Here is a 19,118-nt window from a genome sequence, read left to right on the forward strand (position 1 = left end):
AACGAATGGACCAATTACGATGAAATTTTGCAGGTGGATTCTTTATCAAATTTATAGATCGGAGTTCGTGAAATGGCAATGTAGACCAAAAAATAAAGCAGGCCTTTTTGACATCTCCGTGAGTTATGAACCGAATTGCATGAAATTCAATATGCGCATAGCTTTAACCACATAAAACACAATTCCAAAAGTTGAGCCTAATCGATCAGCATTCACAGTGCCCTTTGCACATCTCGACCATTTACAGACCGAATTGCAAACTTTTACGAAGGTATTTAAATAAAATTTGATACATAGCCACTTGGAATAAAAGCAAATTTAATGCCAGTTTCAAAATTTGAATTTGGGCATGCGCAGTGCCAACATTCTTATTTATGCAGGCATTTAAATAAAATTTGATACATAACCATGTAATGATCTTAGCCTCCTACTATATTGGCGGGCTAACGCCAACTTCAAGTCACACCGGAATATTTCACCATCTTCTGTAGTAGCGGGAATGCCAAACTAACATGGCTGCCTATTTGAATATTCTAGCTTAAGTTTCCCGCTAGAATCTGTCACTTGGGGGCCACTCCAAGTGCACTAAGATCGTGATCGTCATGTAGGACACCTACGTTGTGTAGTAACTGAGTTCTAAGCAGGCACGGAAGGCGTTTTATGGGTAAGGAACACCAAAAGCAATAGCTGATTACAGAGTGACCCGCATAATTCTTTTTAGCGTTGCCCCTGCAGAGGGTCTTAAGTGGTTCTATACTACTCCGGCATTTACCTTACGAATTAGGAAAAATGAAGGAAAACCTAATTCGGAGTAGCCCTACAATGAACAAAGCCTACAGCTAACATCTAATGTACAGCACTTTTGAGCCCTCTCGAAACCGGGGTAAATACTACATACACGCTATGAGTAACCAAAATGGAATCGAGCCATTCCCCACGTATTACAATACACATACATCAGACAAAACTAAGAGATATTAAATATACCTCGCCGGGCGGTAGGATTACCCAGGCCCAGTGGGGTGCCTGTAGACGTGGGCTAAAGTTGTTGGGTTTCGGAACGACTGAAAATGTTAGTGTTAGGTTCACCAAGGCCCTTATAAACTTGAATAACTCGATCCTCTCTAAACAAGCACACTTCCCTTTTGATTACTCACAGCCCCAAATAAGCAAATATAATGAAATGCAATGAAATAATCGAGAGTGACTAAAAAGCACAATACACAAATATGTACAGAACAGATACAACCCTACCGACAATGAAACATGATTGCCAATACCTACAAACAATTAAGGTTACACATTAGAGGTACAAGTGATTGAATTCAGTAAGTACATAGGTAAAGGGTTACAATCTGCCTCCCAATCTGCATTCAAGTTACACACATTTATAGATTAATTGAATAAAGCAAATCTCTTACCTGATATAAAAAGCAACAGCACACAGCAATGATTAAGGTATAACAAAATATTTCAAGATAAGCCGTACTTTACACTTAAGTCGGTTACCTAGAAAAGGGCCCTGAACACAAATCTTAAATCGTATTTATTGACTAACCAAAGCCACGCTGTATTGTGATCTAACACCCCTAAAAACCACCCGAAAATCGCCCATTCCCTGCATTTCACGCATTTCTAGGAAAAAACTGGACTGCAGGGGTTTGAAATTGAAATGGTAAACACATGTGCTCTCCAATTCCATCCGTCTCATCTTCGCTCTCTTTGCCTTTTCTGTAATCCCACACCAGATTTCGGTTGGCAGCTTGTATAACTAACATGATGTATAGGGTGCTTCGTATCGATAATCATATTCACAGGACGTTGCTAAGGTTGGGGCATCTCAACCACTTGGAATAAAACCAAATTTAACGCCAGTTTCACAATTTCGTTTTGCGCATGCGCAGTGCCAACTTTCTTATTTATGGAGGGATTTTAATGAAATTTGATACATAACCGCTTGGAATAAAAGAAAATATAACGCCAGTTTCAAAATTTGGTTTTGCGCATGCGCAGTGCCAACTTTCTGATTATGGAGGCATTCAAACTTTGGAATAAAGCAAATGTAGGGCCATTTTCCAAATTTGGTTTTGTGTAGGATGTGCAGTGCCAACTTTCTTAATTATGGAAGCAATTAAATGAAATTTCATACATATGTATAGCGCGTTTGCTATATTTGTTTAGTTTATTTATTTCAGTTTTTTTACTTTATCCGTATATTAGGAAAGCCAATTTTTCAACTGCTTTAATTAATTTTGCATCTACGATTTCAAAATCGCCGAAAGTTGAAAAATTTGGTGTGCCTTATCTTGTTCTAAAATTGTGAAGAGCTTCAGATTGATTTTCTTGCAAAAGTCGCGGTGTAATCCCAACCAGTAATTGCATGAAAAGCTGGCATAGAATTGCATAGTTCAGGGCCTAAACCTTTGAATATTTTTATATTCAAAGCCTAAACTAAGAATTATTGCATTGCATTGGATGTATCATGTGTTGTTACGGTGTGTACCTAAAAATGTATTTAAAACAAAATAGATTTCACCGTGACTATTTCCTTTGAATATACTATTTCCTATTAGGTACCTGTTTCAAGTTTCAATCCAAATTGATAAATTTTTGTGCAATACATAAATAAAATAACAATTAACAAGTATAAATTGTGCACAACTCTTGTGCAGATAAAGCGCATTTTTTTTAACCGAAATATCTTTTGTTGTGACATCACCAATGGATATATTTCTTACAGCCGTCTCAATCGCCCTTTGTGAGTACCCTCTTCCGACAATCCGTTCTTGAGATATAAGGGAATATACCCGATCACGATAAGAGGTCGAGGAGGAGGGCTATGGTTGGTAGAAATTAATTCTTTTCGTGAGACCTTTCATTAGAGTACCATGAAGGATAAAACTAAACTAAACTAAAACTAAAAACACCTAGCGTCAGGTTTGACATTTGTTGTTTTGTACCGGGTGATTCATTAGAAGTGATGATCGCGCGTAAGGTTTTAGTATTTTTTGCATTATTAGATTGACGGTTTGAATTTCGTTAGTAATTTTTTTCTGTCATTACTGTCATTTAAGAAACCAGTGTCGCCGTTAATTGTTGTGTGCCATTTGCGGTTTATTACATTTTCCATTATATATTATTATAATTATTATATAGTATTATAATAGTTTTGTTTATATTCAAATTCAGGAGAGTACTGTTGTTACCATTAATTCATTAGAGAAGCGCATCTAGGCACTTTTGTAAGACAACAGAAACCGAAAAAGAAATTACGCAGAAGTGAAGACAATTTTTCGAAAACTTATAATGTAGATCAATGAAAATATTTAGAATTGGATACACATAAGGCTTTTATGTGGAGTGGTGAAACGATTGAAAAAGCGATGCAACTATATTTTTCTTGTGATGTTAAAGGCTATTAAACGATACGCTCACAAAACTTTCCATATCCAAGTATCCGCACAATCCAAGAGCGACTACAAAATACATACTTTATACATACCTACTTTCCAATTGTTGTTCAATTTCAAATTTCGCGCTTCTCAAACGGAGCCAAAATGGCTGCTATTCGCGTTACTTTAGTAACCTCAATTAACTATAACCATTAGAGTTCATTGAGTAATCTACGAACTTTAATATTGATAAAGTTCTGCGCCCTCTATTGACGCGTGTCCTTTTGAATCTCAATTTAAAACTTTGGTAGTAAAAAAAAAACCGTAAGCGGTTTAATAGACACCAATTCACATGCAGAAAGAGAAACTTACAAAAAGAAAATCCCCAAATTCAAGGCCAAGACCTGCTTGCACTTTTTTTTAGAAAAGATCACCAACTGAAGGAAATTCCACTCAATATTCTCAGCTGATCATATTTTCAGATTTTTGTAAGGAAGATTTCTGTTGTCAGTGAAATTCGTTAATTACAACAAATCTCCAGTGAAACGTTCTCCTTACATTATTGATTATCTTGTAAGGATAAATAAAAAAAAAGGTCAAGTTTAGGGACGCAATTTAGGAGAAAATTATTGTATAACCCTATTCTTCATGTTTGGGAGTGGTGGCTACGAAAATTAGGTCCTCAATTATTTTTAGGTAAATATCTAGACACTTTTTTTGCTGAGAAGTAGTAGCCGTAGTGTAGTTCTCATTATCGTACAATCTTATTTGCGACCATTTGCAGGTGTGGTTGAAATATACCAATTATTCATATTGGTGAGGCAATACTGCAATGCCTCGTAGTAAAAGGAGATCAACGGATATGAATTCAACAGACGATGATCGGCACACATCGAAACGACTACGTAATTCGAATGGGTAAGTACGTGAATACTCTACCTAGTTGTTTTTTCATCTATACCTACTTATCATAGAATTGTTTAGTTGTGAAGGGCAGAAATTCTTTTAACAAATAAATGAACACATTTCATTTTTGTAAATTTGTATATTTAATTGTTCATATTCTGTAACTAAACATCGAGGGGCGTTAATCAAAACTTGCAGCTATTTCCACAAACACCAAATCCCTGCAGATTTTTTAAGCCTTCTTTTTTCGCAGAGGAGATTTCTATGGATTTTTTGATACGAATTGCTAGTGGATTTGATTTCAGCAACATCTCTTATGTTTTATAATCAGCAATACTAAAATGCGCTCTGTGAAATGAGCTCATTGTTATAGAAAAGAAACTTTCTAATTCTATGCGATCAAAAAGCTGCTGTCCAGTCACTTTTTGAATTTTTGTGTACATCAAAAATCATATTTAACTTGAACTTCCAAAGGCGACTTCAATGCTTTTTTTGCGCGATCGGTCATTTCTGACTATTTACCATGGGTGTTTCCATGACAGTACGTAGAATTTACCAGTTGCTATGATTACGACGACGCCAAAATTACTTACCGATCTAAAAACAGAACAGCAATAGTATGTTAAGTATGGAGAACGGTAAGGGATTTTTACCGTTCGAAGACAATTGTTTGGAGGAGGAGCGAAGCGACGACTCCAATTATTGTATGAGAACGGTAACCCTTAACGTTCAACGTGCTTATAAAATTTTTTGCGCGATCGAAATTAAAATTATGCAACCAATATAAATAACTAAGAAATTAACGAGCAGAATAAATCGAAATGATCGAAGTGGTATGGTGTACATCACTAGGTAACCAGTTTACTTGTCAAAATTGAAATGAATAATTTCATAAAAATGTGCATGTGTCTGATGTAGTTTACTAGCTTTGCACTTCCTTTATGACTTTATGAGCGTCTTGCTATAGGAAACAACAGCACAAATTGTACGTTTAATGCGTACCTAACAATAATTAAAGATTAAATGTAATGTAAGACTGTTGATTTTTAAAAAGGCGTCGGTAAGTGTTTTTGCTGTTCTGTTTTTAGATCGGTAAGTAATTTTGGCGTCGTCGTAATCATAGCAACTGGTAAATTCTACGTACTGTCATGGAAACACCCATGGTAAATAGTCAGAAATGACCAATCGCGCAAAAAAATACTTACCGACGCCTTTTTAAAAATCAACAGTCTGACATTACATTTAATCTTTAATTATTGTTAGGTACATTAAACGTACAATTTGTGCTGTTGTTTCCTATAGCAAGACGCTCATAAAGTCATAAAGGAAGTGCAAAGGTAGTCAACTACATCAGACACATGCACATTTTTCTGAAATTATTAATTCCAATTTTGACATTTAAACTGGTTGCCTAGTGATGTACACCAGACCACTTCGAACATTTCGATTTATTCTGCTCGTTAATTTCTTAGTGCATAGTTATATTGGTTGGATAATTTTAATTTCGATCGCGCAAAAAATGTTATAAGCACGTCGAACGTTAAGGGTTACCGTTCTCAGACAATAATTGGAGTCGTCGCTTCGCTCCTCCTCCAAACAATTGTCTTCGAACGGTAAAAATCCCTTACCGTTCTCCATACTTAATATACTATTTTTTCCAATACCTACATTGTTTTATTGAATTTAATCCCTAATTTTTGTGCATTAACAGGTAATTTTAATACCTAGGAAATTTTAATCCCTCATTTTAAGTTTTTTTGTGGACAATTAATGGAAAAATGGAATTAAATGGGTCGGTAATGGAAAAAATAGTATAAGCAACACTGGATTAAACTTTTTTTTGTTCCCTTAAGAATATTATTTAAACCATTTCTCTCAGGAACAAAAACTCATTTTAATCCCTTGTTACTTAATATACTATTTTTTAGATCTATTAAGTTTCAGAGTTCTAGATAAATTTTAATAAATGTTCTATCTATTTGCTGGAATAATCACAGTACAGGTTTTATGGGAGTTTCTTGAAAGCTCAATTTTCTCTCCTTTTCTCTATGTGCGCCCACGCCAGTTCTCGTGTTCCAAATAATGTTAGAACCTCTTTGTTAGAACTATTATTTTTCATTTAGATGCATTTTCAAATTACTTAGGTATGTTTCCTTACTAGTGCTGTTTGCCCACATAATTAATGGATCAAACAAACTTAGGACAATAGAATAGTGAGACAACTTTCGGAGAATAAAGGAAACTGATTTGGGTATCGAGATTTCGTAGTTCTGCACAGTCTGAAAGGGGGAGGGCGCAGCTATCTTAGATTTTTCAAAAATGACCCATGTGACAAACATTAGTAATAAATTACTCATATCTATAGTGCCCTTGTTTACTTAACCTACCAGATATTTCAAATGTTAAATATCTCTATATATAAAAATGAAACGTAGAAATTGTATGTACCCGCATAACTTCAAAAGGACTGCACCAAATCAGGTAATTTTTCTTTTGTTTGCTATTATCAGGACAAGGTTTGTATAAAAGTTAATTTTCAAAAAATTGTATGGAAAAAATTGAAAAACCCACTTTCTCTTTCTCGTCATTTTAAATCGCAATATAACTAATAGATGGCGCCAAAGCAAGATCAACTACGGCCCTAGAAGAATCCATACCGTCAACAGCAAGACTTTTGGGCGAGGTGTGCCCGCCGACACCAATGTTATGTCTTATCCGAGAGTGGGACATTGACTGATAGGCGGTACGAAGTTTGCCAGGTCTGCTAGTTTACTATAAGTAGATTAAACTGTGCTAAAACTATGCATGCACTCCATACAGTATATCCTGTGTGAGGTTCACTATACCTATAGTCGACCATTTTAGCGCATTTTTGAAGAATTAAAAAAAATTTGCTATTGTTTGCGTTTTGTCCGTCCGTCTGTCCGAACCCTCGAAGTACCCTTGAACTTTGACGCTTGAGAGCGTGTCAGATGGTCATCAGTTTTAGCTGTGTTAAGTCCCCCCCCCCCTCCCTCATGAGATGCCTGAGATGCTGTTTTTTGAAAGTAAAACGTGCATAACTTTTACATGTGACAATCAATTGGTCTCAGATTTTGCAATGTAATATTATAACTGTTTTCCTGTTTTAAGGATAAGTGCAAAACTATTATTAAAAACTTTAATGCCTTTGAGGGGACATCTTACAGAATTTATATAAAAATTAAGTAATAATAAAATGAGTGCTAACTTTTGCGCGCGAAAGCATTTTATTATGGTCTAGCACCTCTTTATTGTATTCTCACATTCTACTAAGATCAGTCCACAAATAAAAGGTTAATTTCTGCACATCCGCCACTTTTGGCATTTTTAATGCAATCGAACGTTCTGCTTTCATTAAGAGGGCACTTCTGCGCATGCGCGTACGCAGCTTTTAACGTGTTTAATATAGATTTGCTTTTAACAAGCGATACTGTATGTTTTGAATTACTTAATTGTTTTAACAATTCTTTGTGCACTGCACTTGATTCCCATGCAACAAACCGGATTTTTGGTTCTAACTGGGTAACTGGATCCAGATGAATGTGACCCATTTCGACTGCTTATGAGTTACATAACACCGAGCATAACACTGTATATTGTGGATAAAAAATGTTATTTACTTTATCTAATATCGCAATAACCCAGTGCTCAACTGTTCTTCTGATTTATCATTACAATCCTAGGAAAAAATACTAAGTCATCAATAGTGCCAATTCTAGTTGGAACACACTTTATAGTAGCTGTAGGAAAAACTGAAAGTCTATTAATGCGGCCGCTATTTATTTGAAGTTTGTTAAAAAAACGTTTCTAAAGAAATATCCAAGATCTTGTTGCAGGAGTGTCCAAATTCAGAAATCTTACAACATTTTTGTAAGATCTTGCCTGGAAATATTTTCAAAAATCTTCTGAAGATCCAGGAATGTTTCTTAATAGATTTCTAAGATGTTTTTTTAAGTTTCTATGGTTTAAAACTTTAAATTATTGAGAATTTTCAGGAAGGTTACAAAAAAGGATTCTCTACTGTTGAAAGGTCCCCAGTTAAATTTTGAACTTTCCAGACAGATTTCCAAAAACATTTTAGGAGAATTTGTATGGGAATTTGAAGGATTTCAAAGAAGGATTCCTGAAAGGGCTTTCAAGAAAATTTTTATGTGAATGTTTTTGAGAAGTTTTATTAAACTAAATTCCCGGAAAAAACTAAGGTATTTGAAACCTAAAGAACGTATTAATAAAATTCTGAAGAGGTTTTTCAAGAAAATAATATGATACATAAAATAAATGATGGTTGATAATTATATGAAAAAATCGAAAAATTCGTCGACATTCAATTTTTAAAAAACTATCTAGCTGCCCATGTGCTGAAGATTTACTTTCGCGCCATACGATCTCCCCTGTAAAGGTGGGTTCATAGCTCTCCGTTCATACGTTTCCGTTTGTCCGTTAGCCAATCAGAAGACAGGAAAGTTTTTAAGACCCAAAAGTTGGTTGAAGTTGAACATTTTTACGTTTCCGTTGTAATGATGTTATCGAGGATGTTATGTTTGGTAGGTACATTAACAGTGTTCGCCTATTACGGTCCTTCACGCTGAGCACTTCTTACTTTCGTACGTTGTCGACGGATTGCTATGAACCCTAACAAAATGTACTATCCGTTTGACGGATGAACGGAGAGCTATGAACCTACCTTAACACAACAGATACACGCGCATCCTGACAGCACACTGCATCATAGGTCTTCTACTGAATTTTTTCATATATCAACAATTTATGCTGCTACATTTGAAAATGAGATTGCTAGGAAGTCCTCTAAAAAGTTAGTAAGCAGAAATGTTGAAGCTTTAAGGTATCAAAGAACATTCCCGAAAAGAATTTCAAGAAACATTTTCAAGGATGTATCCAAAAAAAAATTTGAAAGAGACTTTCTACGTTTTTGCCATCCAGCGAATAAAGCATTTCTTCTTCAAATACACCAAAGGTTCAAGATGTAGGTATCATTTTTGGAGCTACAACCCGAGACCGAGAAATAAAAGGATGGAACGTGATGCTAAACCTAAATGTGTGACCTTTCTGATTTGCAAAATTACTACCCAAGATGGTGCACTTTCTTCGGCGTCGTACCAAGTATTGCAATTGAAACGAACCTTTTTTCTTTTTGAATTTTTGAAGACTATATTTGGTTTTGTTATTTTCGAAATTATTTTTACATTCAAAGGTACCAACTTTTTCTCGCATTTCTGTTCAGGAGTACACTTTCTTGGAATAGGAGGGTACTCAAATACATATCATTACTGAAAAGAAATCAAAGAAGATGCTAAATTTTGGGACTTCTGAGGGTGTTGCTCCAAAATGCACTTCATACATTTGGAGAAGGTAGGTACCACCACACATTATACTTTCAATTACTTTTATTTGCGACCAATCATAATGTATAAGTATTTGATGTTCTCGTTGGTCGAAGGGAATAGTTATGAGGACACACTCTACACCACCAGAGGATAAGAAAACTTCAAAGTGATCAACTACTTTCTCATCATTGTTTTTGCAGCCATAATAATTTGAGGGGTGATTCTGAATAGATATCTTTACAACCGCATAATGTTGACACATACAGAGGATAGTCCATTGGAGGTAGCATTTCTGCGACTATGAACATCTGATATGGTGTATATGCTTATTCCTAGCTGGTACAACTATTGAGCTGAGTATGTCACGCTGGAAACTTGTGTAGCCCATATTTTGTCCATCACGGCCATGAAAGGGTGATCTAAATCAAAACAAGCATTTTTTCTAAATAGACCGAGGGTCCAATGTGCTTCGAAGTGGTTTAATTTGCATTTCTTTAATTTTTTTCTCAGCAACCATAAGAGTTGGACAGTTTCCCTTAGCACCTTCCATGGGACTTTTTTTTTTGGAGAATTTGAATCTGTTTTCAGAACGTCTATAGCACACTAGATGTAGATGTCTATCTTAATGCTGAAAGAGTACATCACGTGCACATTTGATAACTGCATGTGTGTGATTCAAAGATGTTAAATTATTTTTCTGAGGTCACATGGATTTTGATCAAAATATGTCAAAATCGTTATTTATGCAACAAGACTAGGGGCATTATCTCAATGCTCAAGACATGAATTTGATGCATTTTTGGCGACCATGTGGATTTTGATCAAAACAAGGCAAAATCGTTATTTATACACCAAGATAGTTTGGAAAAAGACCAAGAGCATTAGCTCAATGACCAAAACATGAATTTGATCTATTTTTGGCGACTACATGGATTTTGATCAAAACATGTCAAAATCGTTATTCTTGCACTGAGAATTAAGAGCATTATCAAGACATGAATTTGATGCATATTTGTATGTATGTATTATGTACGATATAAAGAAATAAATTGTCATTAAAAGTGATTGTAATACAGAGATTCCTTCGATACTTCATTGTATCGGTTTATTATTTTTATGTAACTGCTCAAATAGCAAAAAAAATAAAAACCAAATCGACAAATTTTTGGTTTTCTGGCACATCATCGGAAGTTTTTGGGTTTCTCTAAAGCATGATAACTTTAATTCTGCAACTTTTTCTGAATTTGACCATCGTTGTTTCTTCTATGGTTTCGGAGATCCTCATGATAGACTTCCTTATCTTGGACACAGTGTATGTGATACACTGTATATTTTTCACGTTTGCACCTACTAGTTTTTTTCCAGTTTCTGAATCAATGTCCCAGTTTCTTATGTACAAGAGGGTCAAAAACATAGCAGTTATGTACCGTTGATCCGACCGGGCTATTCTAGATGTCTATTTTATTCATCCTAATGAACAAACCTTCATTGTTTTACTTGGTTTCAAACAGAAAAAAAGGAATGATGTGAAAAATACGTACTATGGTATAAACGACATTTTCTCACTTATTAATCGCAAACTGGCAGATGGCATACTCTTGCGTAGACTACCAGATCTAAGGTTCCGCCATGGAGTGTTTCAACTGGTTGTTTTGCTTTCATTGAAATAACTGCACATTGTCATGCCTATCCGAATAAATGCCACCTTGTGTGTAAGTACAAAACAATGATTTTCTACAATGTGCAACCAAGCGACAGGACTGAAATTCTGGTGTGACAAGACAATTGACATTCAATTATCTATCGATTCATAATGTATGTTTCGAGGTATATTTAGAGGAACCTTTCCAAAATAGATACTGAAAACTAACTTATAAATAAGTACACAATTATTTTCACTCGACTTACAGGTGGTTAAACGCTGCATATATTTAACTTTTTTTGCGCGTCTGGTACATATTTTAGGAACTGACATCTTACAACGGCTATTGTTGGGGAAAGACTGTATTTACCTTTCATTGTCAGACACTATTTATAACGTTTAAAACATGTGGGTCTGAAAATTTAGTTAAGGTGTCTGAACTTTTAATTTGCGCGAATTAATAATTTTACAACCGACAAGAAATTTATTTTAAACTAAAATTTGTGAGCATGTGTGTGTGCATAAATTTTAAATTTCTGTTTGAAATGTTTGAGCACCATTTTGGCCTATTTATAGATGCAGTTAAAATTATTTCTGCCTAGTGGTGTGGGTTACATTTAGTACCTACAATATTCAAAGTGCTTAACTTTTGTAACTGTTGTATGGGTGATAAAGAGTGCGTACATTTATCAATTTTCTAAGATCTTATGACCACATTTTGTTTCAGTTCGAGAAGATTTTCTAGAGTAGAAGAAATTCCATCGTTTAGTCAAAAAAGATGTTTAGCTTGGTTCAGAGAATATACAAATCCAGATGACCCCGATATGTTGGGTCCGGATGGCATGGAAAAATTTTGTGAAGATATAGGTGTCGAACCCGAAAATGTAGTCATGTTAGTTTTAGCTTATAAAATGCAAGCTCGACAAATGGGCTTTTTTACACAAGAAGAATGGCTTAAAGGTCTTACAGATTTACAATGTGATGTAATACAAAAATTACAAACTAAACTTGAATATTTAAGAAGTCATTTAAACGATCAGAATCTTTTTAAAGCCATTTATAGATATGCTTTTGATTTTGCTAGGGTGTGTATAAGGTGTTGTTGGATTTAATCATATTATTTCCACTCGCAAATCGATTACACGTTTAATTAATTGTTTCTTGCAGGATAAAGACCAAAGGAGTATGGATATAGAAACGGCAAAAGCTATGTTACAATTATTATTAGGAAAACATTGGGCGCTTTACTCGCAGTTCAGTCAGTTTCTTGATCAATCAAAGTACAAAGTTATTAATAAAGACCAGTGGTGTAATATTCTCGAATTTTCCAGAACTATTTGTAATGATCTTTCAAATTATGATGTGGACGGAGCATGTAAGTATTTGTTGGATAGTAGCTTTTGAATATGAAAAAATGCACTTTTTGCATAAAGTTAGGAAAATTCCAACAAAATAAGAATTCTTATTTTATTTTGGTACTTAAGGTACACATTAGGTGACTCAATCAAGAATTGTAATTTCTGGTATTGCTCGAATCATTTTTTATCTTTGCTATTTAAGAACAAAATGACGTACGTACCTCTACTCTGTCTATAGAGATGAAGTGAGCAGTATTGACTAAGGTGTTTATTTTATTTTGGTACGGAATGCCGTACTGATCATGTGAAGTATAAATAACACGATACAACCGAATCATTGTAATTCTGCTTTGCGCGACTCCCTGTGCATAAAGGACAATTTTGCTTAAAATTTGTCCAAGCAGTACCTACTTAGTAGCATTTTCCTTCTCGTTGTTATCAAAGGGTAGTGTAAGTTGAAATTAATTAGTTTTTAGTTATATTTTGTGCATTTTTTTTTGAAAATTATATTATGAAGTTGTTGCAACCTGTTGTTTTAAATACGGAAATTTGTGGAAAAATTGTGCATTTTAAAAGAACATGATGCATATTTGGTGCATAATTATCACTATTTTTGTGCATATATATATGCGCATATTTGAAGTGCATATTATTCCTTGCCTTGGAATGAACAACTTTGTAACTAACATTTTAGTGGGGGAGATACACAACAAAAACAAAAAAAGACTAAATTGTGATATGAAATTGCCCTTCAGCAGTTCTGCACTTGTTTTTGCAGATTTTACATACACATCTTACAAGTTCTTTGCAAGAATTGAAAATTTCAGGTAAATCCTACCATTTAAACTGCCAAGATTTATCATGCAATCGTTTGGTGATGGTAAACCTATTGTGCGTTTATTTGCTTGTCCAGATTGGAAAGCGCTATTTATGCAATACTTCTTTGAAGAGCTTCCATGTCCAAGTTATTTTTTTGGGCGTTCTTAGTAAAAAACTGTGAAAGCCCGGATTCCTGGTAAAGCAATAGCTTTTTCCATTCTTATAGCTTCACTGGAATAAATCTGTAATTTTTTCTCCAAACGCAATCCAAAGTTTATCAATACCTGCTGCTGACAAGGTGAAGTAAGCAATTGGTAAAACCAACATATCAATATCTCCGTGCGAATAGTAAAACAAAAGATTGTAGGCCAATTTGGATTTCAACATGGAGTTTATCTCAAAAGGATACATCGAGAGTTACCCCATACCAACAACCAAATTTGCTCACCCTGTACGTTCGTGATCACGTCATCAAAATGGCTATAGCTACTATATATATACCACAGCTGACTCGTCTGTAAGCTTAGTGCATAAGCTCGTCCGCCATTTTGGAGCCCACTGACAATTAAACCTTGGAAAACGTTGTATGTCCTGCATGTATTGTCTATGTCTTATCATTTAAAGAAAAACCATTGATTTTTTGAACGTTTATTAATTCATATAGGTTTTTAAGGTAAGATTTTACACATTAAACAGATTTTCAGTGCATAGATTTGTCAGTAGAGTCAAAAAGCTTATTTAAGTAATGTAGAAATGGCAGCCGGTGCGCATGATCTTATTTACTTTGAATGCTTATTATTGCTTTACCCATAGTATTAATTTAATATTTACTTATTTATTATGTATTTAACGGCAAATCTATTTGAATTTAACACTCATGAGCGAAATAATAAACGCAAAAAATAAAGAAAATAATTTGTTCAGGAAATGATAAAGGTATGATGCACAAGATGTTAATTCGATACATTTTTCATGACCATGTGCATTGTGAAGTATATATACAGTACTTGATGAAGGTAGCAGACTAGTCAGCCATTTTGGAGCTCACTGATAGTTCAAATCTGTACACCAACAACGGTTTAATTAATAAGATACAGTCTTACCTTAAATACCTTTATGCATTAATAAACGTTAAAAAATCAATGGTTTTTCTTTAAATTGAAATGATACACGTGAAGGAGATGCAACGTTTTGCAAGCGTCAATTGTCAGCTGTGGTATATAGTAGCTATAACTCCATACCACGTCACTTTGTGCAACAAAATCATCAAGCAACTTATATTTGTAAGATTTTTTTATATAAAGACGGAGTAAATCTGCAAATCATGAGTTTTTAAAGTCAATTTTGGCGTAGTAACATAACATGTGCACATCATACTAATATATTGGGGAGGAAACAGGCTGCTGTCATACTCTTGAAACTCCATCTTTCAATACATGTATAAGTCTGTAATTAGCTTTAAGTAGTTATCTAGCGACAGTGTTTCTTAACACACCTTCACTGTAAAAAGATGTTTGAATCACAGTTTTTTATTGTCATGAAATTAAAGTTGATTTTTTCCAGGGCCAGTTATGTTAGACGAATTTGTAGAATGGTTAAAAGCATCGAGATCTAAGGCTGCAATAAGTTGAGGTTACGTTTCCAGTTTGGTAGTGTGATTTAATTACGGACTCTATTACAATAAGTTGCCAACTAAAATAAAAATAGAAACAACTGTCGATTTATTTACGTGTATATGTCATAACTTCAATTGATTGTATAAAAGTTCATTTTCTAATTGTTTCACGTATTTGGTTACAATGCGCTTGGTTGAATAATCACTGATAAAAATGTATTTAGATTATTTATTTTAGTAGATATAACAAACAGCTGTACTGAACGTCTAAAAATTACAGACTTTTTGTATTACTTTGTTACTCTTACGTTTATTTAGTCAATATACATTTTAAGTTGAACTCGCAATTTTATTTGCAATATCTGTCTGCTTTCATCTTACTTCTTCGATCCAACAATGTTTCGTGTAAACTACCATCTTCTTTCGCCTTTTCTAATCCTTTGGTGTCTTCCGTGTTGATCCGTATACGTTTGTCTTGGAATTTTTGGAATTTCTTTCTACAAGAATAAACACATAAATAATGAGGATTACAAATAACTGGCTTATCAATTAAGTAACCTCCAATGACAATTATATAGCAGTCCCAACACAACACATTCGATCCATGCGAGTTAGAACCTTAGACCATATAGTACATGGACTGCTAATTGTAACTAAAATATGGTCAAGGACATCGCCTGGGTATGTGAGTTTCAGGGTAAACGAGTCTGTCCGAAGTTGTCCGATGAGACACGATTTGAGGCTGTCAACCTATAAATTAACAAACGTCAATTAATTAATCGCCTAGATATCCCAAAAAAAGCAAACTTATTCTTATTTGTGGACGTATAGCAAATAATGAAGAGCATTTAAAGGTTCCCGTACTACGCGGTTACTATAAAGCTGCTCTTTAAGCGATCCTATTGGTGTTTACACGACTTTAGTTTACCCTGAGATTCACATACCCACGACTACAGTGCCCTCTATCCGTGACCATCCATTTTGTATTGAAAGCATAGGGCGAATAGCAGTCCATGTACTATATGGTCTAAGGTTAGAACCAACACTTAAGACAGAATTTTTCTTTGTTGACCCATTAGCTGTATTCGTCACAAGTGATTTAACTTAGTTAAATCACTTGAAATAAATACAGCTATTGTCAAATGAGGGATATGTGCAAATTCGGGATGTTGAGTGGCATATCACATTAAATGTCATCATGAATCTTCCCAATGTCTCAAAACCTTGCCATCACATATTATGGAGCAATTAATTAATGAGGTGTCGGAAAGAAATAAACGGAAGCTCAATGTCATCGTGTTTAATGTTAAACAACGAAATAACCCAACAATGGATACTGATAAAACTACAATAAACAAAATTGTAAATTCAATTTCTAATATCAACGCAAGTATTAGATGTTAAAAGCCATCTTAGCCATGAAGAAAAATAAGGACATCAAATACCCAAAATTAACTAAATTCTGAAAGGCGTGAGTGTAGGTTACAGACCAACACATTTATGTTTCCATGGAAATTACTTTACCTCCCGTAGGGAATTTTTGATTACTTTACCTTCCGCAAAAAGTAAACGCACACTTTGCTCCCGCAAATAAGGGTGCAAACTCTGGTTTTCGGCAGAGCGCAGAGATAACAATTTTTACATGCAAAGATACATTCATACTTACACATAATTCAATTCTATTTGTTTTACATCTCCATGCTCCTCCTGTGGGACGTCTTTGTAGGGATTTACAGTTTTTACTGTTTGAGATCGAATTTGCATCATTTGATCTGTACTTGCCTTTTTACTCAAGGCGACCACAGTGTCTTCTTCTACATCAACAGACATAAAACACTCTGTACATGCTTGTAGTGCCATTTTTCCCTCCTTCAAAACTTAAGAATTATAACAAAAATAATATGCAGAGGGGTCAAAGATATGAGTACAAAGAAGATAAAATTAAATCTTAAAATCCAGGAGTATTTGGTAATATTCCCACACTGGAGAAATAAACTCTAAATGCTGATACCATTGATGCAACATATGGTACCAACATTTTGCCTCTTTTTGATTTGGCATATGAATCTGACATGTGAGTAATCCTACAGATTTGTTTGAAAAAAGCAAAACATTTTGCAAAAATTCGGATCTTTGTAACCCATTTGATTAACACTATTACACTAGTAGTAGGTATAATGTACCTCGAAAACAGGTTCCCATTGTTCCATGGGTCCAATTGCATCAGACCTCCCGGTGACCACACCACTTTTTTCTACCTTTACATATTTGCCATAACCTGATTTTAAAGCTATCTTTCGTTCGTTAACAGGAATTGCTGTCAGTATTTCTTCTGGCGAAGGGCCCTCGCCCTCGTTGTGAGGCGCACCTAAAGTAAATAAGCCATTATCTAACGCCTTGATGTAAGTGTGACTGCCAAATTCTATAGCAACTGGTCCGTTTATGTCCTCAATACTCGTTACCTTCCACCAATTGCCATGGTCGGCAATATCTTTTGTATCCACTTTAGGTGTGTCCAAATTTTTCTGTTGTTTGTGTTTACGTTTTTTTGATCTGTAATACCAATATTGTTCATTTGCAGATTTGAGTGATGCATACCTTTGTTGCTCTCCTTTCAAAACTAATTTTCCGGTACGGACGCGATCATATTCAGACATTCTGTTTATAAAAGAACTGTCTTAGTAAGTACAATCAAATCAAGTAAAGTCTATCACCTTCTTCGGCTTTCTGGTCACACAGACAACCCTAAAAACTTATATTTAGTTTTCCCTGTAGTCACAAATAAAAAATTTACAATAACATAACCTATAAACCTACTCATAGACTACCACAAAGGTTGTCTGGTAACTCTAAACCAATAGAATGCTTGCATTTTGAAGGCGGGAAAACGTCATCTAGAATACATATTTAAAATTGCTCATAGGTTACAATGCTAATAAAAGGGGTAAAACATTTAGTTTTTGCAGTATATTTTTGGATTTATATGGGTATATGTATATAAGGGTGGATCTTATATTGGAAATCTTGGAAGTTTATCGACTTCCACCTTTGAAATCAAACAAAGTATTGCAAAAATGAGTGTGGTACGTAAGTTGTTTTACATTGCACGAGGACTTGTGAAAATGTATTCAAATTAATTTTAGAGGTGGAAATGGATAAAATTCCGCGTTCTACAAAACCACCCCTATGTACCAATACCTAGCCTTTGGGAATTAAAACTCTAAACATTCTTTAGCGGATGACGCCAAATAAAATGCTTTTGCGTTTTATGGAATATGTATATTTATAGTACATATGTACAAAATAGTAACCGAGGTGCACACGACGAGCTCTGTCGTTGGGGTGAGCCCAGATGCAGGTCTTCTGACTGATGGAGTGTGGCGCGAGGTCCAGCTGGCAAGGCGACCTGGTTCTGCAGGTGGAGAGCTTTTTGTTTCTTGAAGTGCAGTCGAAGCAGAAATTGCGTTGCACTTTGCAGAGTTCGTGGCTCTGCCTTTAAACGTTTACGGCCAGGGACGCTACGCTTTCATCGGTTGGCCGTTTTGACCAATGAGGGCGCAGCACATTTTAGTTTGCTGCCGGATGTGAAACATTTTCTTACCCATTCTTTAAGAACGGTAGGGTCCTTGGGAAACGTAAAAACCGAGATTTTATTTACACCAGGATGGGGACTTTTAGTGTTATCGCCACTCATCTAAAAAAATATGTACTTAAATTAAAACAGAGGATTGTAGCGATTTATTGGAACTGGAGTTGGATTGGATGGTTGATGGCGGCCGGCTTCAATCTCTGCGAATCGTAGCGATAAATTGGAACGTGTAAACTATAACAGCGATTTATCGCTACGATTTGTGTAAAATTTTGCCGACGTGAACCATTTTTGTATCCATTAGGGCTACTTGGACTGTTTCTAGCGCACACGCGGCTGGCGATCAAGTTTGGCCACCCAAAAAAAAAATTTAGCCACACATGGCTACTCATAAATCATAATCGAGATTAAGATTCTATTGTAAGCAAGCA

At 35.0% G+C, this 19,118-nt stretch overlaps 2 protein-coding genes and 1 long non-coding RNA gene across 11 annotated transcripts; 1 reads left to right on the forward strand and 2 right to left on the reverse strand.

The window, feature by feature from the left end:
- The first annotated feature begins 3,747 nt into the window (after window positions 1-3,747).
- On the forward strand, window positions 3,748-15,438 carry LOC116173690 (DCN1-like protein 5). 3 transcript variants are annotated; one of them, XM_031491340.1, is made up of 6 exons: window positions 3,748-3,880; window positions 3,934-4,088; window positions 4,177-4,310; window positions 12,034-12,391; window positions 12,474-12,681; window positions 15,047-15,438. In XM_031491340.1, the coding sequence occupies exons 3-6, from the start codon at window positions 4,225-4,227 to the stop codon at window positions 15,112-15,114; spliced, it is 720 nt and encodes a 239-aa protein (XP_031347200.1). In that variant the 5' UTR covers window positions 3,748-3,880; window positions 3,934-4,088; window positions 4,177-4,224; the 3' UTR covers window positions 15,115-15,438. The 3 variants fall into 3 exon arrangements, with proteins under 3 accessions (XP_031347200.1, XP_031347199.1, XP_031347201.1); XM_031491339.1 differs by having other exon boundaries at window positions 3,788-4,088; XM_031491341.1 differs by lacking the exons at window positions 3,748-3,880; window positions 3,934-4,088; window positions 4,177-4,310 and adding an exon at window positions 11,795-11,982.
- On the reverse strand, window positions 11,030-11,790 carry LOC116173691. Of its 2 annotated transcripts, none has more exons than XR_004145973.1 (3): window positions 11,573-11,790; window positions 11,206-11,530; window positions 11,030-11,134 (listed from the first exon to the last, which is right to left on the reverse strand). It is a non-coding gene; the product is annotated as an uncharacterized LOC116173691 (long non-coding RNA). The 2 variants fall into 2 exon arrangements; XR_004145972.1 differs by having other exon boundaries at window positions 11,206-11,523; window positions 11,573-11,789.
- On the reverse strand, window positions 15,308-17,941 carry LOC116173689 (protein FRG1 homolog). 6 transcript variants are annotated; one of them, XM_031491338.1, is made up of 6 exons: window positions 17,893-17,933; window positions 17,813-17,843; window positions 17,697-17,756; window positions 17,282-17,651; window positions 16,765-16,967; window positions 15,308-15,595 (listed from the first exon to the last, which is right to left on the reverse strand). In XM_031491338.1, exons 3-6 carry the CDS (start codon window positions 17,753-17,755, stop codon window positions 15,448-15,450), a joined length of 780 nt encoding a protein of 259 aa, XP_031347198.1. In that variant the 5' UTR covers window position 17,756; window positions 17,813-17,843; window positions 17,893-17,933; the 3' UTR covers window positions 15,308-15,447. The 6 variants fall into 6 exon arrangements, with proteins under 6 accessions (XP_031347198.1, XP_031347197.1, XP_031347195.1 ...); XM_031491337.1 differs by having other exon boundaries at window positions 17,697-17,843; window positions 17,893-17,941; XM_031491335.1 differs by having other exon boundaries at window positions 17,282-17,756.
- Window positions 17,942-19,118: the final 1,177 nt, after the last annotated feature.

This window comes from Photinus pyralis, unplaced genomic scaffold, assembly GCF_008802855.1.
Source record: "Photinus pyralis isolate 1611_PpyrPB1 unplaced genomic scaffold, Ppyr1.3 Ppyr1.4_LG6, whole genome shotgun sequence".
NCBI lineage: Eukaryota > Metazoa > Arthropoda > Insecta > Coleoptera > Lampyridae > Photinus > Photinus pyralis.